This window comes from Drosophila ananassae, chromosome 2R, assembly GCF_017639315.1.
Source record: "Drosophila ananassae strain 14024-0371.13 chromosome 2R, ASM1763931v2, whole genome shotgun sequence".
Classification (NCBI taxonomy): Eukaryota; Metazoa; Arthropoda; class Insecta; order Diptera; family Drosophilidae; genus Drosophila; species Drosophila ananassae.
The window spans coordinates 6,741,181-6,765,155 of NC_057928.1; the positions used below are offsets into that span (position 1 = coordinate 6,741,181).

General features: G+C 44.6%; 1 protein-coding gene across 1 annotated transcript; it reads left to right on the plus strand.

The window, feature by feature from the left end:
* Positions 1-422: 422 nt before the first annotated feature.
* Positions 423-11,676, plus strand: LOC6506186 (glutamate receptor 1). Its single transcript, XM_001958350.4, has 13 exons — positions 423-999; positions 2,640-2,792; positions 3,185-3,312; positions 4,844-4,973; positions 7,534-7,787; positions 8,079-8,258; positions 8,345-8,584; positions 8,838-9,195; positions 9,338-9,600; positions 9,670-10,128; positions 10,189-10,433; positions 10,525-10,924; positions 11,303-11,676. The coding sequence occupies exons 1-13, from the start codon at positions 879-881 to the stop codon at positions 11,336-11,338; spliced, it is 2,967 nt and encodes a 988-aa protein (XP_001958386.1). The 5' UTR covers positions 423-878; the 3' UTR covers positions 11,339-11,676.
* Positions 11,677-23,975: the final 12,299 nt, after the last annotated feature.

A 23,975-nucleotide genomic window follows, 5' to 3' on the forward strand; every position in this document is an offset into this window, starting at 1 on the left:
CGAAATTGGAGCGAGTGCGAGGCGACACACGCCACCAGCGGCTGCTGGGCCAAGCTGTTGTTATCAATTATGCAGCCAAAAACGCAGGCATAACGTAAACAAACATTTAACCAGTAACTGCAACACAAACAAAGTGTGTGGGCGGGGTGGCCCGGAATGCAGTAGGTCAGTTACAGCATCCGTGGCTTCTTTTCACCCTCCGATTGCCAGGCGCTCTCTTACGCACTTCGCTCCCAGTTCCGGCGCTTTGCAGACGCAAGAGAGCCTGGTTTTTAGTACAAAGAGCACAGCATCCCTTGGACGACTCTCCCATGTGACTTCGCATCCCCCAGTAACGGCAGGAGCAGCAAGTGTCGCTTTGTCGCCGTGTCGCTGAGTGCCAGGGAGCATCGGCTTAGGACTCGGGTCCTGTGTGTAAAGGCACACTTCTTGGGCCGAGCCTTTTGGGTTTAGTGCTGATTACAACGCGTGGCCGTTTGGTTGAAGTGAGCGGATGAAAGTCCTTTTCTCGGCGAGGTAGAGGCAGCAGCTCCCAGTTGATGGCCCACCCGAAGTTAAAGTCAGTGGCATTAAAGTGAGATTGCGAGCCCGAACGTGAAAACCCAAACAGTTCTAGCAGTTCTCAGTTCCCAGTTGCCAGTGTTCAAATGAAAATCAAAACTGAATATATCGGAGGGATGTACCGAGAGGAATAGATAAAGCAATACAAACAGTTGTGAGACTAGCCACTAACAATATAAATGGAGTGTGAATTTAACAAAAGCACGATAGCAGTGATGGCACAAGCAATTTAACCCACAAACGCACTGCCGTTGTGACCGAAACCCAAGTGAAACAAAAAAACCCGGAGGAACTGTTACAACCGACTACAAGCAAAAATGCATTCGAGGCTAAAATTCTTGGCATATTTACATTTAATATGCTGCCTGGAATTCAGCGCAGCCCAGCAGCAGCAGCAGCAACAACAAGCGGCATCGTTAACCGAGAAAATACCATTAGGTGAGTCTCAAAAGCGTCGCCAGGAGCCAGCAGCTGGCTGAAGTTGGCTGGAGCGGGGGCGGATCGAGGGATGGCATCCTTGTGCCGCAGGATGCAGCAGAAATTGTCACTGCCATTGCTATTGCACTTGTAGCTGGGATTTGGCCACAATGTGCTCCTGTGCGCTGCTAAAGCTCCTCCTGTTGTGCTTATATATCCAGAGTGTGTGTGCAAGTGGGTGTGTGTGTGTGTGTGTGTGTTGGCCGATTCCCGGAATGGATTTCGCAGTTCCGCCCCATGGCTCGTCGGGGAAATCGGGTATGGCTGATGCCTGAAGATTATCCCTGACCTGTCCTCACTTGGCCAGAGCCAGGCACTAAACTTGATTTTTAGGAGATGCTTTTCGGCATCACACTTTGGTCACTTACTACTGAGATTTTAGATTGTGTTTTAGAGATTTTTAATAAAATTAAATTGAACTGGTAACTATTATCAGATATAATAAGAAATAATTGGTTTATTGTGTGATTTATAAAAAAATTTAACTAATAAGATTTTGTTAGAACTATAAACTAGTTAGGCTTCAGAACGGTTCAGAGTTAGTAATTTTTACTTCAATTTTTTTCTTAAGGTCAAGTATTAGTAAAATTTATTTAAAAACTTCCCAAAGAATTTTGTTTGCCAAGTTATGAATTTATTTTCTCTCCAATATTGCTTCCTCTAAGGGTTGTTGATCTTTCTTGTATTACTTCCTTCTGACTTCCGACACAACTAATCGATTTACTTGCAGTGGAAATTTAATTTGAAAAACAAAGTTATCTCTGGCCGCTTTGTATTTGATATTGTGACATAGTTTAAAAGTTTTCATAAAAAAGCATTTATTTTGGTCGGGTTTTAGTTGGGGTAATGGAGCAAAAGGAAGCCGAACAAAGAGGCAGTTTGGTGCAGAGTCCTCTGAAAAGTTATGTTTTAAGAATCTTAAATTAAATATTAAATCCCCAATTTGTGTACTTACTGCCTGACGGCGAAAGGCACTGCTGGAACTCGCCTAGTTGCACCACATTTTATTTCGTGCCATTCACTTTGTGCCACCTTATTTTTATTACACGATGGCGCTTCAGTCATTGCACCTGCAGTCATTTCGGCCCTCTACCCTCGCAGCTGCCTGCCTGCCACACCTGCCCGCGTGTATATCTGCTTGGTGGCTGCTAATGTGACAGTCATGCTGACTGGCTTGCACTCGAATCCTGGCTGTGCTGGCGGAGGTCCTGGTCCTGGCGCTACCTGTTCAGGTGTTCAGCTGCCATGCAAAAGCGCAGCGCAAAATTGCTGCATCAACACTTCGTTTGCGCTCTTTGTTGTTGCTTGTCGGGGCGGCTTACTTGGATGTCTGTGGGTCCCTGTCTGTAGGTGTAGGTGTAGGTGTAGGTGTAGGCGTATGTGAGTGGAGGTGTGGGTGTGACATTATGCTATCATTTGTGTACATATTTACTCTGTGCGCTTTTTCGTTTAATATTAACAGGACCGTGTCAAAAGCCGCCTAAATATTTAACGAAGCAAAAATATTCGCCCCGAGCTCATCTACACCCCCATTCCCATCCTCTGCCCACCTGGCTTTCACATTTTTTACACCATTTCTCTGCTTCTATTTCCTCCCGCAGGTGCGATCTTCGAGCAGGGCACAGATGATGTGCAATCAGCCTTTAAATATGCAATGCTCAATCACAATCTGAATGTGAGCTCGCGCCGCTTCGAGCTGCAGGCGTACGTCGACGTCATCAATACGGCGGATGCATTCAAATTATCTCGCCTGAGTATGTGTTTTGTTTCACGCCCCCACCCTCGAGGACCTCACTCCCCATTCCCCATTCCCCACTCCCAGAACACAGCACTCCCCATTAAGAAAAAACTTGAAAAACCATTACACAATACATGGCTCCCATTAATTATGTGCATTTTTTATTGAAAATTGGTTTTACTTTACTGTCTCCACTCCGCACTGAAAGCTGCAATTTAATTGTGCGCACTCTGCTCCCGACCTAGACACTGTCTCCATTTCCTCCATTTTCCCAGCACTCCCCAAACCACTCGCACTACTCTCGCCCATCGCACCACCCGCACCACCAGCCCCCATCAATTTTCCACCCACTATGCAACGTAACGACAAAGAAAAAAACACAAATCGAATTTATTACTGTACCTCCAGTTTGCAATCAATTCTCGCGCGGAGTCTACTCAATGCTGGGCGCCGTATCGCCGGACTCCTTTGACACATTGCACTCCTACTCGAATACGTTCCAAATGCCGTTTGTGACGCCCTGGTTCCCCGAGAAGGTAAGTCCCACTTCCCCCTATTTCGGCGCCGAAAGCGCGGAGAGTAGTGAAAAAAGCGTCATATGTAATTGATTTCAGTGTCGCTGTGCGCAATTATTTACATTTTGTGGCTTTGGTCTGAGCGATAGGATGGGTGTACTCCGCCCGGAGTGATGGTGGGTTCGGGTAACTTAGTTATGCGTTAATGAAGCCCGGCCAAAGGTTGATGTAACAAAGGGAGCTCCAGTCAATATTTAATTATGTACTTGGCTGTTTAATGGGGTAGTCTAATAAATACATCAGAGGCAATAAATAGGAGCTGAGGAAGAAAAAAAAAGTCTATTGTATCTAAAAAAGAGTATATACTGGAAGTTTGATATATCATTCTTAAATCCTCATGTGTTTAAATATCAACTTTTTATGAAGATTAATATCATGGCAGCCAACATTCGATTAAGAGAAACATCAAATTGGGGTTCATAACCCCGGACAGACCTCACCAGAATTGCCATGGCTTCTGGCCCCTTCGGCGAGAGCCATCCACTTCCACAGTTTTGTTCTTTTTTGGGGAAAATGAAGTCATTGCACAAAGTGGAGCAGTGGGTGTCGTTGCCAGTTCACAGTTCACAGTTCAGCCAGTACCCAATTGGGTGTTCGCCGGGCCCTCAGACCCTGCACTAAATCAAAGCCAAAGCACAAATCATAATAATTGTAATTTGAAGAAAATTTACTACCAACAACAACAAAGTAGACAACCGCTGCGACAACAGTTCATGTTGTTGCTGTGGCTGTAGGGGTGTAGGGGTGTTGTTGCCATTGTTGTTGTCACTTGCGAAACAAAAAGCCAAACCGCTCCGCCAGGCGGAAGACAATGCCAAACGAGAAACGAGAAGCGAGCAGCGACTACTCCTACACTGAGAGCGAAAAAATTTATGACACGCTCTTGGCCTCTTTTATTTCAATCACTATAAATCAAGATATGGCGACGAGGCCACAGGCAGTGGCAGGAGCAGGAGCAGGGACTGTGGCGGAGGCGAAGGCATCCGACTCTGACTCCGACTCCAGGCAGCCAGCAGGCGAGGCACCAGAGTACACACACGGACTGCGCATTTGCGTGCTCCTCGGACAGATCCTATACACTGAGATACATATTTATTTTTTTAAATGTTAAAATAGAAATAAGGTTTAGTTATAGCTAAGCTAATTTTTAAGATAAATGTTGTTTTAGTTAAACTAGAGTCTTACTCTTAATATTTTTATTAAAAACAAGTACAATTTCGAACTGTGTATGCTTATGTGAAGCTAAACGGAAAGGACTATCTGTGTGTATCTCACTGGATGTATCTGCTTGTTGGCGTCGTTGTCCCGCTTTGCTCCTCGCCTCTGCCCTGCCCTTGTCCGCCCCGCATTTATAGAGTTACATGTGAGTCGCTGGCGGGGCGCAAAGCGGAAACGCGTTTCATTTTATTATTGCTTCATGTAGCGTGCACATTACATTGTTACAGCCAGTTCATGAGACTGCCTCCGGTTTCTGGTTTTTGCATACTTCTAGGTGCTCACCCCGTCGTCGGGCCTCCTGGATTTCGCTATCAGCATGCGTCCGGATTATCATCAGGCGATTATCGATACCATCCAGTACTACGGCTGGCAGAGCATTATTTATCTCTACGACTCGCACGATGGTGAGTTGCCACATAAACCCCCTATAACATCCCCCTCATTCCCTTCATCCCTCTGAAACATTCATCCAGACATTATCTCTCCCGGCCTTGTTTGTTTGCCCTTTTGGTTGCTTTGTGATTCGATTTCATTTCATTTGACTTTCATTGCCATAAACAAATAAGGCGTCGATCGAGAAGAGGGGGCTTAAGTAGCGGTTATGGCAGTGTTTTTGCTTGGGATTAAGTGTGTCAGTTGAAAGGGTCAGGGCCGGGGGGAGATACTATTGGAAATAAATGGGATTTTCCAGCCTCGAACATGTGCAGTTTTAATCAGGACTCGTAAAACATAAATTTAAATTGAAAAAGGGTTCAATCACCTCTCCATTTTATAGAAAGCCATATTTTTAGTTTGACTTTACTGTAGGGAGTACACACATACAGACATACATATATTAACCATCTGCAAGCTCTATGATGTGGCCCGGTTCCCTTTTTAATCCCACGACCTCGGGCTCGGGCTCTGGCTCGGGCTCAGGCTCCGGCCTGTGCTTTTCATTTCTGCTAATATGTAATTAAATAAGCGGCACAAAGAGCGTCGAGCGGTGGCTCTACTAAATAAAAAAAAAAAAACGGAAAAATGGGGGGAGAGCTCGACAGACAGCGGGCTCAAGTGCTGCCAAGTGTGCTCTTTCGAGTGGCTCCTCAACGGGCTTAAGCAGCCAGGAGAGGGACACACACAACACACACACATCCCCAATGGCGCACACATATGGCTGAGTTTACCCCGCTCGCTGCTTGAGTGTGTTTTGTGCGTTTGTGTGGGTGGTCTTAGGCAGCCTCTTGCTTTTTGTTGTATTGAAATTTATTTCAAAGCAATTTCCTGCCGTCTACGTGGGACAATACGACGACGGCAACAATTACGGCCAAAGATGAAGACATCAGATGAGGCAAAGACCCACACAAGGCCGAGCAATCGAGAGAAGAGTGGGTCTTGGAGCTTGGCAAAAATCTCATATGGCTACGTAGACGTATACGTAATATTACGTATACGCCGCAGTGATTTTTTCCTCGCCATTGTTCGCTGTCCCTCTCCCGCTCTGTCTCCTTTATAATGAGTTCACACGCCGTTGTAATGGCGCTGTGAGTGTGTCTGTGCGCCGTGGCGAGTGTGTGAGTGTCATGTGTTAATGACTCTGTGTGAAATAAAATTTATGACTTTATGCAACTGCTGCCTTCAGTGAGTTTCTGGCTGCTCCTGGCTCTTGCCAGCCTTAACATTATTATTATTTTCCTTCTTTTTCGGGGCCATTTTTTAATATTTGCCTCGACGCCGAAAGTAGGCCGACATTGTTGCCGCTGGCATTCGTTGCAGGAAAAGGAAATGCCGCAGCAGCAGAAGCAGAAGCAGTAGCATCCTTCGGCATCCTGCGACCCACTCCGTTCGCTTGCCGATTTTTTGGCCGACTTCGACTCTGGGCGCTTACATTGTTAACGAGAGGCAGCGCCACAGCGGGACTTTATATTTTAATGCTGCTGTCAGCAGTTTGTTGTTATTGCTTTGTTCTGTGTTCTTGTCCCCCTCCCCGGCATCCAGCCAACCCGTCCCGGGGCTTGGCCTTTTTGTGCCTTGTTATCACTCTTGCTGGCAGTGGAGGAGCCGAACTGCTGCACACGGCGACAAATTGGTAGCATATTTTTTGGCGCATTCATGAATACAAGAGTGGCGGCGAAAGCAATACACCAGCCATCCTTCTGGTGGCGTACATAGGAAACATTCAATAAAACAGCAGCCCCCAATGCGGGACACGCATTCAGAGATTTTGAGTTTTTTGTTTTGGGTTCGGTTCGGTTCGGGCTGCTATTTATTGAAATGTTACCAGCACACCACAAAAAAGTACTTCAATTGTCTGTGCACTTCCGTTTCCGCTTTTTCACGCGAGTGTTTACTGTCCCTGCTGCTCCTCCCCCATTTGTGGGTTTGTTTTCTCGGTTTTCTGTTTGTTTTTTTGTTGATTTTGTATATGTGTGCGAGTGCTTACGTTTTTTTTTGGTTTGGGGAAACCAGCGAATCAATGCAGGCAGCAAATCAATGACAACAACAACGAGAACGTTGAGGGGCATATTGGACGTGCAACAAATGGCGTGTGAAAATGTATTTTTTGTTTGGTCCTTGTGGCTTGAGAGGGATTTCGAAGGCAGGCGAGATTGAAAGACGCAGTGAAGCTTCGGTTTCGGATCTGCGGGCGAAAAAGAGAACAGGGAATATGATTAAATGACACATGTTTCCTGCAAGAGATAAATCTATTCGAATAAATTCATTCAAGTTGGAAATTGTTTATAGATTGCAGGCATTATCATGAAACCCAAAGCTGCTCCTTAGCTCAGTGCATTATCAGATTGTTTTTTATGGCCCGCCACCCGCCACCCGCCACTCCCATCCCTGCTTCCCAGACACGTTAAACCACCATACAGAAATCACCAGCACAACACCACAAACTGCACCACCAGATCCTGCTCCTGCTCCTGAATCAGGAGCACTCTCTTGTTCAACTGACCGACAATCGCTTTGGATGCCCGACAGGCTTACTACGGCTGCAGCAAATCTATCAAGAACTGAAGCCCGGAAATGAAACATTCCGTGTGCAAATGGTGAAACGCATCGCCAACGTAACGATGGCCATTGAGTTTTTGCACACTCTGGAGGATTTGGGCCGTTTCAGCAAAAAGCGCATCGTGCTCGACTGCCCGGCGGAAATGGCCAAAGAGATCATCATCCAGCATGTGCGGGACATCAAGCTGGGCCGTCGCACCTATCATTACCTGCTCAGCGGTCTGGTGAGTGTACCATGCCCCGGAAACCCAGCCCCCCCAGAGAATTTTAATAACCTATTATAGCTAGTTTCCGTTTCGGGAATTTGTTATTTTCGCAGTTGGGGGGCTCCGTATTTTATTACCTAAGACAGGCCTATTTTTTCACAGAATAAATATTTTTCAAAGCTAAAAATTATACAAAATATTTATTTTTATGCCAACTTATATGCCAATAGGTATAAACTTAAAGTTTTTATAAGTAAGCCTTTATATTAGTCTCCTAAATATATCACAAGAATATTTTCATTGTCGCAGGTCATGGACAACCACTGGCCCACTGATGTGGTCGAGTTCGGGGCCATCAACATCACCGGCTTTCGCATCGTCGACTCTAGCCGGAGGGCTGTGCGTGATTTCCACGATAGCCGGAAACGCTTGGAGCCAAACGGCCAAAGCCAGAACTCAGTGGGAGCCAACGGCTTGCCGGCTATTTCGGTAAATTGCTCAGAAACATTGATTTGTTTTTGGCCTGCCACTGCAGCTAACCCCCTGATCCCCTTTACAACCTCTGGCTTTTGCAGGCCCAGGCCGCCCTGATGTACGATGCGGTTTTCGTGCTCGTCGAAGCCTTCAATCGCATTTTGCGCAAGAAGCCGGATCAGTTCCGTTCCAATCATCTGCAGCGCCGCAGTCACGGCGGTGGGTCGTCCTCCTCCGCCACCGGAACCAACGAGTCCAGTGCCCTGCTGGACTGCAACACGAGCAAGGGCTGGGTAACCCCCTGGGAGCAGGGCGAGAAAATCTCCCGAGTACTGCGCAAGGTGAGTGACAGGGATTTCCTTTCGTCTGGTTTCGATTTCTCTAAGGGAAGCCATAAATAAAATTAAAGAATTTATTCTCCATCATCTTATTTCGAATGTCGTTAAATATGACTTTATACTAAGTGCATATTAAAGGATATAGTTGAGTAATTTCGCTTGTACGAGGAGTTGCCTTAGTTTCAAGGAACCCTTTTATACGCTTCTTGCTTAGTTTGGTGCAGTCACCAATTGTTGAATGTTCTTTATCTGGCAGGTGGAAATCGATGGGTTGTCGGGCGAGATCCGCTTCGACGAGGACGGGCGCCGCATCAACTACACCTTGCATGTGGTGGAGATGTCCGTGAACAGCACCCTGCAGCAGGTGGCCGAGTGGCGCGACGATGTTGGACTCCTTCCGCTCAACAGCCGCAGCTATGCTGCATCATCCCGCTCCGTGTCGGCCAGCACCGGGGACTATGCCCGGAATCACACCTACATTGTCAGCAGTGTCCTCGAGGAGCCCTATCTGATGCACCGACAGTCCTTTGGCGAGCAATTGGTCGGAAACGAGAGATTCGAGGGCTACTGCAAGGACCTCGCCGACATGTTGGCTGCTCAGCTAGGAATCAAATGTGAGTTGAAAACTATTGTTGTGTCAGAACTAGCATGGAATTAATCCAAAAATAAGACAATGTGATATAAATCTGGTTAAGCAATTAACAAGAAGCTGGTCTCCTTGACACTCAATCTCAAACTTAACCCACTTCTCCACAGATGAGCTTCGTTTGGTGCAAGACGGCAACTACGGAGCCGAGAATCAATACGCTCCGGGGGGATGGGACGGCATGGTGGGGGAACTGGTGCGCAAGGAGGCCGACCTGGCCATCGGACCCCTGACCATCACAGCCGAGCGGGAGAGGGTGATTGATTTCAGCAAGCCATTCATGACTCTGGGCATATCAATAATGATCAAGAAGCCTGTGAAGCAGACTCCTGGTGTATTTAGTTTCCTGAACCCGTTGTCCCAGGAAATTTGGGTGAGTATCCGATACCAATAACTCTGGGGAATCGAGTGTGATGAACGGAGGGTGCGTGTGTATTTCCAGATGAGTGTTATCCTGAGCTATGTGGGCGTTAGTATTGTCCTGTACTTTGTGACGCGCTTTCCGCCGTATGAGTGGCGCATCGTGCGACGACCGCAGGCAGATGCCACAGCCCAGCAACCGCCTGGCATCATCGGGGGCGCCACCCTCAGCGAACCGCAGCCCCTCCAGCCTCCAGTTCCGCCTAATGAATTCAGTCTGCTCAACTCCTTCTGGTATTCCCTGGCCGCTTTCATGCAGCAAGGATGCGATTTGACACCTCCCTCCATCGCCGGAAGAATTGCAGCCGCCGTGTGGTGGTTCTTCACCATCATTCTTATATCCTCGTACACCGCCAATCTGGCTGCTTTTCTCACCGTGGAACGAATGGTGGCCCCCATCAAGTCGCCGGAAGACTTGGCCATGCAAACGGATGTGCAGTACGGAACCCTGCTTCACGGCTCCACTTGGGACTTCTTCAGGGTGAGTACTAGCACGGCCCTTCTTTGTTTCCTTTGCCTTGAAAACCAGGATTCATTCCAGCGCTCACAAATCGGGCTGCACAACAAGATGTGGGAGTACATGAATGCCAATCCCCATCTGTCGGTTCATACCTACGACGAGGGAATCCGACGTGTTCGAACATCCAAAGGAAAGTATGCTCTATTGTTGGAGTCCCCGAAGAACGAGTATGTGAATGCCAGGACTCCATGCGACACCATGAAAGTGGGTCGTAACATCGATACCAAAGGATTCGGCGTGGCCACGCCAATTGGATCGCCTTTGAGGTGAGTGGGGCTGTGCGACTAGACTTGAATTTTAATTTTGAAAATATCTTAATAACAAATTAATTTTTTGTTTAAAAATTGTATCGAACAGAAAGCGACTAAATGAGGCAGTGCTGACACTGAAAGAAAACGGCGAGCTCTTGCGCATTCGCAACAAATGGTGGTACGACAAATCCGAATGTCCCCTCAACCTGGACAGCCAGGAGACCTCCACCCCCAACGAGCTTTCCCTCAGCAACGTGGCCGGGATCTACTACATCCTCATTGGAGGCCTCCTCCTGGCCGTTGTGGTGGCCATCGTGGAGTTCTTCTGCCGCAGCAAGAGCTCCCGCCTGAAGGCGCCGTCCAACGGATCCGCCGGCGGCGTGCCCGGGATGCTGGGCTCCTCAACATATCAGCGGGACTCCCTGTCCGATGCCATCATGCACTCCCAGGCCAAGTTGGCGATGCAGGCCAGCAGCGAGTACGACGAGCGGTTGGTGGGCGTCGAGGTAAGAAGCAATCTGTTATTTAAATCAATTTTAATGATGTCATGTTTCAAAAGCAAATAAATCTTTATTATATATCATGTTTATATATAATATATTATATATCATTTTTTACTAAAATATGATTTTATGATGTCGTAATCAATGGCTATTTCTGATTAAAGAACTCAATACCAACGAATGAAAATATTCTATAAATGATCTACTTTTCAAATCTGACAAAAATGAGATATGCCCAGATTATGCTTTGATATCCTTTACAATAAAAAATAATAAGTTAAGGGGAATATAAGTATTTAAGCCATAGTTTAGAGAAAACTGGCATTCTGCATTTTGACCGAGACCTAGACCCATGAATAATGTGAAACTAAATCTTTGCAGCTGGCCTCCAACGTGCGCTATCAGTACAGCATGTAAGGGCTTCCCAGAGCCGTATCCTGTAAATAATTAAAGCGTAATCCGATAACGAAATGAGATGAAAAAGTCATAACTAAACGACGCTGGCAATCAACTCTACTCGGGTCAGAAGGGCAACGCAAGGCAGAGGGCGAAGTCGGAGGAGGAGGCGGAGGCGGCGTTCAAAAACTGTACAGAATAACCATAAATAATTATTATTGTATTTTTGATAAATGTATACAAAGTGAGTGCATAAATTAACTATAGCTACAACTACAACACTAACACTAAACTAAACTGTACATAGGTTAAGTGAAAATTATCCCAGAATAATAATAAAGCGTATGTTCTAAGCAAGACCTGGTTGGAATTTGTGGGGTTGCACGTGGCACGTGGTGTATCAGAGTGTGTGGCAGGTAAGCCGCTTAGTTGACTTAAAGTTTTAACTACAAAACTGGCTGCCAAGGGCAAGAGTAAGGCTATGCAAAGGGGTGGGGCGTGGCTCTGGCATAAGAGGCTTTCGGCACTAACTTTGCGCCAAGCGTCGGCTGCGGTGGAAATAAGGCTAACCGATTCAAGGATCCACCCACTGAATTATGTAGGCAACATCCTTCTAACTTAAAGCAAACACGTGGCATCGGCCGGGTTAACCCGAGATCCGCTGATTTTTTGTTTCATTGTTTTAATTTTAAACTAGAGTCAAATTAATGTAAGCCAATGCAAATATAATTATTTTAATTGTTATTTTTGTGCAGCCCGATGCCTGCGTGTTTGCGCACTTGCTTGTTTGTGTTTGCGGTTTGCTGATTTAATTAGATATCGGCAATCAAATGAAATAGAATTTGATTTTGTTCGAATGTCTTGCAATTATTTTAATTTTCCCAAATTTGTGGCAAACAAGCTTTGCAAGAATTAGCGTTATTTGATTTGATTTCGCGGGGCTCTTGATATCGGTTGTGGCTGAGCGTGTTTCCACCGTTTTTTTGTCGCCGCGCTGCATTTTTTGAATGGTATTTGTTTCGCGTTTAGTGCTTATGTGTCCGGTTATTTGTGGCCTAATTTGCACATTGTTTGTTAGCTTTTTGGTCGGTTGGCCGGCAAGTACTTAGAGGCTTTGTCGATTTGTTCAACAAACGAAATCCGTTTGGCGTTCGACTGACACAGTTACGGAGGCGCGAACACAACCCACGGTCGTGGGTGCCTCGGGCCCCCATATTTTTCCAACTTAACTTTATGCAAATCCTGTTGCTACCCATCATCGGAGAGGCAGGATGCCTTACCTCCGAGTCCAAGGAACTTACATCACGCGGATGAGCGGCGGGAAAAAACTTGCAGCGTCTTTGGGTTTACTTTAAGTATCTGACAGAGCGCTTTGCATAAATTTCCGAGCCCTCGGAATTTGCAGTGAACTTCGACGGAGTCACGCACCCGTTTGGGAGCTGCAAGCCCGGATGATTTGCCGAAAAGCCAAAGGATTTCGGGCGACAGTAGGCAGTTTGGTCTGGCGCATTTAATGCCGCAATCGATTTTTCAATAAATTCAGCAGCAAAAGTTAAAAGCCACAACCCACATAACCGTCGTATGTAAAGGAGGGCCAAAATAAAAAAGAATAAGCCCGAACTTTTGCCGTAAATTTTCATATTTATTTATTTTGTCAATCCTTGTGCGTTGAGTGTGGCTGGCTGGATGGGCGAAAGTTTCTCCTGAGGAATTGTGGCGGAAGATCCCCGACTTGCGATAAAAGTATCTGCATAGATACAAACTCATATTCGTACATGTATCTCGGCATGGGTCTTTGCATTGGAGCTGAGATAAGCGTGGCTGCCTTTGGTAATGGCCAAAAATCACAACGGATTCTTTATTTTTCGGTGCCAACTGTCAGCGGGGGATCCTCGCAGGATGCTTTGTCATATGTGCCACGCACTCGCAATCAAAAATATAATGCCCTCCTTTGCTCCAAATGCGAGGAATTCCTATTTGGCAGCGTATGGGTTGCCGGGAAACTCATAATATTTGCAAATGATGAACGTGAAAGTTTTTGATAAGTTTGGCGTCGGGTTGTGGGAGAAACTTGCAATAAACTTGTCGTAATGTCAGTTCACTGCTCGAATGCTTTCCAGAGGGTGGAAAAACACGCAAGCAAATTATTAATTCAGTTACAAAAAAAAAAACGAAAATTTTATGTAACACGGACCACGCAATATATGTATGAATTCAAATTAACCATTTAATAGCTCCATTATGGTAAATAATTATGACTTTGTTTCTATTCTCTCGCCTAAAATGAAACCTGTTTACCAATAAATTTTCTATGAAAATTCAGCTAAATATATGGCATAATTAAAAACCCACTCATCAGAGCGAAAAATGTATTTTTGTCTGTCAATTTAGCGATGTTTTTCTGAATAATTATCATGTAATGGTTAATTTGCTTTGATTTCGCCTCTGGCCAGGACAATGAATTATTTAGTTTCCTATTCCAGCAGCTCACTTTTGACATTTTCAATTAGTGGCCGTTCTGTGTTCACTATTTTACTTACAAATATGTAGTTTGTGCCAAAAAACCATTTTAATATTGTAATATTCGAAATGATGCGGCTGGGATGACTGGCAAGTAGTTGGAGAAGAGAATGCTTTCTATTTTATTTGAGGGGGATGGGGCACTGGGAGCACTGCAGCCACATGAAAGTAATCCAGAGAAAGGATCATTCTCAACCGCAAACATTTGCCCGAAAATATGTAGGCAGCACTTTGATTTGCCGTTTTTAATATTTTTGCGGGCCGGAGTCTCTGGCTTCTGCCCTCGTTTCCGGCCCGTAAACCGCACATATGTTCCGGCACATACTTGTAAGTGAAATTTACGCATCGCTGCATACAATTCGCCAAAAAATGTTGCCAAGGACGACCCACTAGGAACTAATGGTGTCCTGGCGGGTGCAGTGCGAGGCAGTTCATAAATTACAAGCCTCATAGTTGAGGTTTTGGCCAAGTCCTACCTGGAGCACGATTGCGAGACATTGGCAGCAAATCAAACTATATGAAAAATTTCACAGTTCCCCTCCTTGCAAGGAGGGGCCAAAAGTGTGTCAGCTGAAAGAAAAAGCCTGTCAAATATGTTCTAATACATACAGATATGCAAAACGATGAAGATTTCAATTTTCACATAGTCAAATTTGCACAATGCATATTTGCTGGCTGCCTGGTTTTATTGTAGAATTTCTTGTTATTTCTTCATTTGTTTTTATCAAGCCAATAAATTACAACCATGTCGGGGGAAGGAACTTTCAGGGTGTGTAAGCTGGAAAATTTTGCATACATAAGCTGCTTTTGTGGCCTAAATACAAGTTAACTTTTGCATGTGTGTTCATAAATCTGCGAGTCTTGCTTTCGAAAATCAACAAATCAGAAAGGGAAACGGTCACTTGGCAGCCAAAGCCGGCCAGAGGCAATGAAGCGCACTCGAGTGCCAAAAAAAATAACAATAATACTCCCAGTAGTTTTTGGCCGGATGAAGTTTTCTTTGGCTGTCAACTGGCCAAAACTGGCAGACGGGTTAATAGGTGGATGGGTGCTTCTAAATAGCAAATTAAATGTAAACAACTAATGTTTCATTAGCAGCATAAAATGTGTGTTTAATTATTGCCGAGAAACCCTGTCCATCCCCCTCCTCATCTCCTTCTCTCCGAAACTCCGAAAACTCTTTCTGTTTTTTGAACTTACCTAAAAAGTTAGTTGCCACACACCCTGCAACACACACAAATACACATGCAATTAACTTTTGCTGTGTGTGTGGGGGAGTTCTCCATGGGCAACTTTTGTTGTGCATTTCATCCGAACTTTTTCGTAAATAAAATAAGGCAAAACAATTTTTTTTCGAAATACTTTTACATATTTTTAACTATTTCCACTAGGGTCTCCCTCCCCTAGCCCAACCCCTACCCCTCCGTATTGAGCCAGAACTTTATCTGCGCAAATGTGCAACGCTTTGTTTGCCAGCTAACCGCATTGAAAAGTAGCTGCTAATGGTCGATGTGAATGGGGGGACGCCTTCGAATGGGACGGTGGGCCCCCTACTTGTAGGAAACTTTACGAATAGCCAAAGGCAACTTTTGCAAAAATAAGCCCTGTGATCCGAGGCAAGACAAACCAAAGGCAAAGCCATGGTCAACAAAGGACTTCGAGAGCTGCATTTAATTTGTTTGGTGCCCCGACCACTGCCACCGCTCCGATTCTATTTGTTTATTGTTTCGGAAGCCCTGTAATCGAGACGATTGAAAAATTCTAAGTACGCAGACCACTATCATTTTCGTTTTCATTTCAGTTGCAATTGCAGCAGCAGTTCCCGTTGCAGTTGCAGTTGCAGTTGCAATGGTAACTTTACTTACAGGCGCAGGCCGTTTAAATGCGTTTCATACTCGAACGATTTTTAATATGAATGACACCATAAATATGCATGATCTTTTAACACTATGCAGAAACAGCTGCAACCGGAGTCCTGTCGTCGACAAAATGCCTTTTTAAATAACAGAGTCCACTTGGAGGTCCAACAAAAAGCAAACAAGCCAAAAAAAAAGGAGAGGGAACCCTGCGAAAACGCAGCTCTTTGGCCAATTGGACCCAACGGCTATTGCCGGCCAAAATATTTATGCGTTCGGCTCGGAAAATGGCGAGAGTGTGGAACAACTATGTGCCCATTTCATTACAACATTGCGCATACGCCGCGTTGCACATAATTGAAATGGCAAACAGTGAAAGGCAACGATTTTAACCAAATATGCAGAGACGCCGCCAACTCGGCTGCTCACTTTTGTTTTGTTTTGCCAATGTCGTTGTTTCGTTGCTTCAGTTTCAGTTACAGTTTCTGTAGATGTTGCTGTTGCAGTTGCATACAATTGAATTTTCATAAAACGGGTAGCATCGAGGCGAGTTGAAATCAACAGCGGAACAACAAAACTCACACAAAAACTCAAACAACAGGAGCAGCAGGAACAAAGCGTTATTCTGCATTTAAACAAAACGTTGCAATACGAAACAAATTAAAATGCATACGTGTGTACGGGAGCGAATATCAAATAGAGATGGCGGGGTGCAATCTGTTAAAATTTAGCATTTTAATTGGGCCGATATGCGAAAAATTTAAATAGAATGGTGCCATTTAAGTCAATTAGGTGCCGAATACTAATCGGCATATAGTGTATCATTTAACTTAATTTTATTATAATTGTATTAATTGTTATTTTTTCCTTTTTCAATTGATTTAAAAATAGACACATAATTTTTGATACAATTTTATTATTTTTTAACTATTCTTCCTCAATTTTCTGCACAAAGGTAACTGGCCTTCTAAAGACAGAATGGCATTCACATATCTGGCAATTCTCTTTTTATTTCAGCTTTTTGCGCTCAATGCGATAAATATGAATGGGGTATATTAGCTGTCGGCAGTGTCTGGAGTGGACTGAACTGAAATGCCAGATATATTTTAAGCCGTCCTGACTTTCTAATTTTCTTTCAATGCCATTTAATCCTTCACAAAAGGAGAATGCGAACGAATCTGGTGACCAAAACGAAGAGCATTTGGAAAGGCTCAAGTCCTATCTGCATCCCAGCCCCAATCTCACAATCTGCAGCCGCAACTTTCCCTTGTGCCAGTCGTCTCTTTATATTTTTTAAATAATTGCGCATACGCCACGTTGGCTTTTGTGTATCTGGGCCTCAATGCATTTGCTTTTCAGCATCGCCACGAAAGTTCCATTGCAGCAATTTTACATTGAAATTATACAAGGCAGCTCCTCCTTTGCAATAAAAAGAAAGACTTACCGCGCCCCCCCATTTCCCTGTGCTTTTGTTGGCCAAACAGACAAAACCTCAATAAAAATGTTGCTACAATATTTGCAGCTTACGCGGGAAAATCTTTACAATACAAAGTACAAGTATATTTATATACCAACCGTAGGATAGTATTGTGGTTATGGGGTGAACACGCACAGCAGCGATTAAAATAATAGTCAGTCTAAAAATATATTACATTTTTAGGTAGCCTTAGTAGGATTTTCGATCGTATTTCTGTCAAGAAAAGAGACTTCCTCATCGAATATAGTCTTAAGAACTTAATTCTTGTCACTATTATTTTGATCAAAAGTGTACGTACTTACCTATATTTTTATGCAATTTTTCTTTGGCACTTCTTCTGCCAGCCAAAAACCTGCTGCCATCGTTTTCACATTAACAGCCAAAGCGAAGCGTATGCACTTGCCAGATCGCAGGACGAAGGATGCAATCTCCAGGCTGAAGGGGCAGGGGAGGGGGGCAGGTTGCAACGCAGGACGCTGCGTCCTTGCGCATTTTGTGCTGTGCTCAGCGAGCGAGAGCGAGAAATTTCCCAGCAGGCAAATATATTTTTCAATAGCGTCGCTGGCGACGTGATTAATGCAAATAAAATAAAATAAAACGGACTGAGGCGGAATGGAATGGCAAGGAACTGCAACTGCACTGTTGTCCTGCATAAATTTAAAGTGCTGGCTATGTTACACTTGAGACATCCGCGAGGTCGATAAGGCCGGGCCAAAGGGCTGTGCCATCGTGTTCGCCATCCTTTGGCCATTAAAAGCCGCACGTAGCTCATAAAGTTAATCAGCCCGCGCTTTGAGCCGTTTTTCATCCCATGGCCGCAGCCGTTGCCATAGTTGCCACCACCACTAAAAGCAACAAAATAAAAATAATACAAGTAAAAAGGATGGATGCAAACGAAAAAAAGTACAAGCGATCAACTACAAAGGCCACGCCCCGGCCACACATTCCGCCCACGGTTGTTGGTTGCCGGATAGGTCGGGAATCTATGCGCGGCATGCACAAATTTATCGCTGGCATGTTTCATGCAACCTTCACCCAAATGCCAAAGTCCTGGTCGCGGTCACAGTGGCCAATATGCTCGGTTCATGCTGCATCTTCCCACTCACGATTCCAACCGCCCCGCTCCTCGCCCTGCCCGGTTCAACCCTTCGACCCCACCCCCGACTCGGTGCAACCTCTTGTGTGTTCGCTTTTTGATGTTTTGAGGTTTCGGCGCTAAAAAATGCTTTGCCCCACGGCATTCGGCAAAAACTATTGGCATTTTTTTGCCAGTCGCAGGCCCTGGCATCTCAGGCATGCCAGCGATAGGGGGCCACAGGGTCGAACGTGGAGGCACAGGATTCTCACATATGCAGCATGCCGCAGCGTCCGTCGATTTTTGGCATTTGGAATAGGGCTTCCACATGTCCGCCAGTGCTGCCCACAAAAATCTGCCAGTTATAGTAAATTACAGATATATTACTACTTTTTGGAAAAATATAGAAAGGATGTGCGTTGAATAATACTTGGTTCAGACTAATACTTGGATATGAAATTTGATACCAATAAAAAAAAAGATTATATTTTTTCATATGCAAGTATATCTTGTTTTGTTCTAAAAAAAAATTATAAAAAGTTTAGATATTTATTAGTTTATTAGTTAATAAATAAAATCTTTTTCCTTCAAATATTTAATTAAATTATTTCCCATTAAATTTCTTCCTTGATGCTTAAATATGAATTTAATTCCAGTTTTGTAGAAGTATTACACCTTTAAGAACGCTATTTCTGTTAGCTGTGATTAAATTAAAAATTGGCTAAAAACGTGCATAGCTGGCAGCTCTATTGGCCAAGTTAAGAGCGGTGCTAGATGCGAGGCCATTGATTGGCGGACAAAGTGTAGCGCGAAATTGAAATATTGAGCGCACTGCGAAGCAGTTCAACCGCAGGCAGCCGTAGGGCTTAGCTAATAGAGGTTAGAGGGTCAGTTAGGGGGTTAGTTAAGGGGTCAGTTGGGGGCTCTAATTAAATATGAAATCAGGGTGCGGGATAATGGTAATGATGGTAATGGGCGCCATGACGACGCATGGGTCTAATGCAATCAGAATGGCGGCTTAGGATTCGTAAACTCATGCCAGCCACAGCTTGGAATCAACTTTAAACACGTTTGAACGGCTTTCTCGGTTATTTAAGTTGTGCGCATTTAGTTTCTTTCTTTTCTTTTAAGTTGGAAACTCCTCCTTTTATTGTCTATTCCTGAGTCTTTTTGGCCAGAACACGCCTCCTTGGCGACTAATGCCTGGCTTATGGGCAAGTCAATCTCGAGTCAAGTTCGTCTCCTCCACTGTCTTTTGCGCTTTTGCAGCTTCCACACACACGCCTGACTGGCCTCCTTCTGCCACCCAAAAACAATTGACACTTGCCGACAATCTGCAACCAGCAACCAGCATCCCGGCCTGACCCCCGCCCCCAGATTCCACATTGTCAAGTCGGGGGCTGCATTTTTCCAAGCCTTTAAGGAAAAGAGCAAGGAGTGGAGCTAGAGGGCGAATGAAACTGAGGAGCGTAAAAAATGGCACTCGAAAGCTGCGGAAAAGTCGTGATTGCAGTCGAAAACGCTTAGTGGATGATGTTGGGCACGAGGTTTCCGGGGATTCTGGGAATCCGAGGGGGCCAACACGGAGCGGGATGTGCTCAAAGCGAGCCATAAGAAAATAAAGCGAACGGCAAACATGGAGAAATTGAAGTGAAGTCAAGTCTCGGATAGCTGCAGCCACTGAGAACTTGAGACCAAGGTGAGGAAAGGCATTGTTAGATCAAGTATCTCCTTCAAAGGGCCATGTGTGCGCCAAGGATACACTTGCAGACTAGCAATAGAGTCTTTTAAATCTTTCAAATATTCTCAAGAAAAAGTTCTTTCAGTATGATTGTTTCCTAATATAGTTTTAAATCAATTTTTTTGCAATTGTTGGCTTCTAATTCAAGGTTTATTTTGTTTTTTTAAGCCTGAAGCATAAGAATATAGTCATTAGGTAATGAAAGCGACTTAACAACTTTTTCCTGTGCCCGCGTCAGGGATCAGAGCCATTTCTTTAATCCCAGCCAAGGATCCGAATAAAAACTGAACGACCCTGCCGACTTGAAGTCCCCGGCGCTGGCAGGACTCGCTTCATTTAAGGGGACGGCTCCTTTGTCAATGTTTATTGTGTAAATTACAAGAGAGAGCGCAGCATAGACAACAAATAACTGTAATGGCTTTGTTTTGGTCATGGCTGATGGCTCGTGGCTCGTAGCTCCTGGCTGATGGCTCAGGTGGCCCGAAAAGAGGCGAAGGACATTGCCCCATTGTTCTTAGATGCTCTTCTCCTTGGTCGCTCCAGCCTCCCCGGCATGTCCCCGCCTCCATTCGATCCCGAGTCAAGGCAACATAAAAACAAAAACAGTTAGATAAAAAATCATCATAATGGCAAGCGAACAACAAAAAAAAAGTAGGCAAAATGCGCCAAGGCTGCGACAGCAACAAAGGCATTCGTTACGAGCCATGAGTCCTTAAAGTGTCCTGGCCAGGGACTAGAATTGGGATTGGGACTGGGACAGATCTCTCTACGGCAGCTTCCTTCCGCGAAATCTGCCCACATTTGCGGTTGCCAAGGCGCATCATAAAAATGTTAATGAAGTTCGCCAGCCATCAGGCCCTCGCCTCCATCAATTCTCCTTTGAAGTCTCGCAGCAGCCAAAAGCACAAAAAATACAACAAAAAATAAGAAAAAATGAAAAGAAACGTCTAGAGGCAGGAAATATCTTCATCAAATAAAATAGAAATTAACTGTGACCTACAAAGCACATGAAAATGTTGTGAATTTGTCAACATCCAGCTTAAGTTCTGACCTACACGATATTTTTTGTAGATATTTTTGTTTCGATAAAAACACGATTTTATCAATTTGGGATCGAAATAAAAGGGAGCTTCCAAGAGAATATCATTTCTGGGAAGTGCTATTATTATTGGATATTTTTTTTTATAAGAAAATCATTGGAGTTTCCTTTGGGCGGTTCAGGACTTGCTCAATATGTTAAATTTTGTTGCAAAATGAAATTTTAAAATGCCAAACTATTGCTCTCATCCCAAGCTTGATCAAAAATATATTTAGAAAACAATATTATGGTTGAATTTTGATTTTAATGCCAAATTTGAGGTCATGGAATGTGCACATATGTGAATGGAAAACAGGACACAGGATACGCTTGCTGTGATTGCTCTGTGCGCGTGGGCGGTGTTGCTTTCATAGCCCACTAGTCCTGCCAGCCTGTGTGTCTTTGTAGCCTTTGTTGTGTTTGCTGGCACGGCTGTCGCTGCACCGAAAATATGATAAATGACATTTTCCACTTGTTCTCCATGATGATAATTTATACTCCGTTCGCTTCGCAGGCACGAATTAGTCGCCCCGGGCTCCGCCCTTTCGCCTGTGGAAATGCCGCTGGCAGCAATTTTCATTTATTTTTTTACTCCGCCTTTTTTCCTGAATTTTTACTTGCACATTTGCTTGCCAAAAAAAAGTGGGGAAAGAGAAAACCAGTGCCCGAAAGGAGGCTCAGCGAAGATACCCATATATACACATATATATATAATAAAAAGAAACGAAAATTCGCAACGTTGATGGATGATGAATAATGATTGAAGCCATGTTGCCAGCCCTTGAAAAACTCCCCCGGCCCCTGTCCATCCATCCCTCACTTATTGTCATATATGGCTGTTGGCGTTTTTACGTTTGCTTATGCCAATTTCGCTCCAGGGAAATTACATACATTTCGTTTGTATCGCACAAAATTAGTAGGTGCCTGGCTCATCTCGGCTGGCAGGAGAGGAAAATAACCGAAAAAGTAACAGAAACAGGACAACAAAAGTGTGGAAAAAATTTGTGGAAAATTTTTACACACCAACAAGAGGCGAAACCATAATTTGGTCTTGGCTGAGGGCAAGCTTTCTCCCTTCCTCCTGCCCGTCTGCAAGCCTGGCCTCTTGGCCCAAACTAAAACACAGGAATGGCCCAAGCCACATGCCCATCCCCATTCCCGCCCGAAGATCCTGCTTCTCGTATTTCCGAGTACCAAAAATACTGCAGGGGAATGGGACTTCTCACAGCTGTTGCGGCTCCCATATTTGTTTGCGGGGAGCTCGCTTCATTAAGGCAAAATAAATACAAATTGCAAATTGGTTTTGCTTGACAAATTAACTCGACCTGCCGCTGGTACTGCTTTAAAACTTAATGAATTTCGAAATTAAGTTGAGCCTGGCCAAAGCGCTCGGGCTTTTCACTTTCCGCCCACTTACCTTTTACTTTTCTTTGCGAAATGCAATAAAATAAATAGTCCATCAGCAAAGCCAGCAAGGATGCAGCAGCAGCTACAGCTGAAGGAACAAACAAATCGAAACTGTGGGCGGCTTTTCCACTTTGACACCTTTGTTTGCCAGTTTAAAAGCTGCCCTTTGCGGCTAACGTGTGTGTGTGTCTGCCACATGTGTGCGTGAGTGAGCGAGGTGAGTGAGTGGCGGGTGCTTGTGTGCATTTCCGGTTTTGCGCTTGCCACGGAGACGTCGTTACCACCGTCAGAGGCGTCCATTTTGTTGCTGCCTCGGTTGTTTTGTGCAGCTTAAAATGCAAAAATAAATACCACGCACACACTGCAGCTGCAGCTTCAACGCCAGCTTCAGCTCCGGCTTTCTCCGCCCCTTTCTCCCATGACTTTCTCCTTGCTTTTGAGCTCAAGTTTATATTACGCTTGGCCTGTTAACCGCAGCTGCAATGTGTATTGGTGTGTGCTGGTGTGTGTGGGCGTTAGAGATGTCTATCGCAAAAAGAAAACAATGAAGGGGATTTTAAGGCTTTTCAACTAATATATTTAACAGAAATGGACTTTAAAACTCGGTTGTGGGAGACAGGGTTTTAAGGAAGAAGAGCTTGAAGTTATATATGAGAAATAAAATTGTTGTGGTTTGTGGCAATATCATTAATATTTTTATTTAGTAGTATATTATATTAAACAAAAATTTAAAAACTAAATAAGTATCTAAATCATTTTAAATGGTAAAATAAAGATATTTGAGTTCTATGTCGTTTTACTTTTGCAACAAACAGTTGGTGCATCTCTGTAAGGACTTTAATTAATTAATTTAAAAGTTTTCATAGAAATAAAATTCCCAAAAAAAATTAAAAAAACAATTAATGTGTTTATTTTTGCCATCTCTAGATCGGAACCTTTGGGGTTGTTGTGGCTGACGCCCAGCTAAGCACTGCTGATTGAATTCTTTTGTGCTGTGATTTTGCAACACTTTGGCGGCTCTTGGCCCACTTTGCCAGAAACCCTCACCTCTGGCTCCTAACCCTTCAAAGCTAACGCGTTCACAGCTCACCACTTGCCGCTCACCGCTCACCGCTCACTGCTCACCCTGTTAACCCGTTGGTGCCCCTTCTGGCCGTCGGCATCCATCCATCCGTGCACCCTTTGGCCGCCAACATTTAAAGTAGCGAATTTCCACACACTCCACACTCGCCACACACAGGCGCACATACAGGGGCGCAAGGTGCGAAGTGTGCATATAAAATTTTCACCCGTGCGCTGCTTTTTTAGTGTGTTTGTCGTCGTTATTCACTTTCACTTTGCCAGCTGGCAACCAAAAAAGCAAAAAGTAAAAATAAGGAAAACCTAAAGAAAAACAGAGTAACTAAGGGAAGAAATGGGCCAAAAGTGTACACAAGAGCAAATGGGGGGAGAACGAAATGCAAAACAGCAGCAGCTGCTCCTTTCTCCTTCGGCAGGCCCAAGT

Excerpts from the sequence above, each read along its gene's own strand:
- LOC6506186 (XM_001958350.4), top strand. The coding sequence starts at position 879 with ATGCATTCGAGGCTAAAATTCTTGGCATATTTACATTTAATATGCTGC. Across the intron at positions 1,000-2,639 it reads AACCGAGAAAATACCATTAG|GTGCGATCTTCGAGCAGGGC; the intron begins GTGAGTCTCAAA and ends TTCCTCCCGCAG. Across the intron at positions 10,129-10,188 it reads CCACTTGGGACTTCTTCAGG|CGCTCACAAATCGGGCTGCA; the intron begins GTGAGTACTAGC and ends GATTCATTCCAG.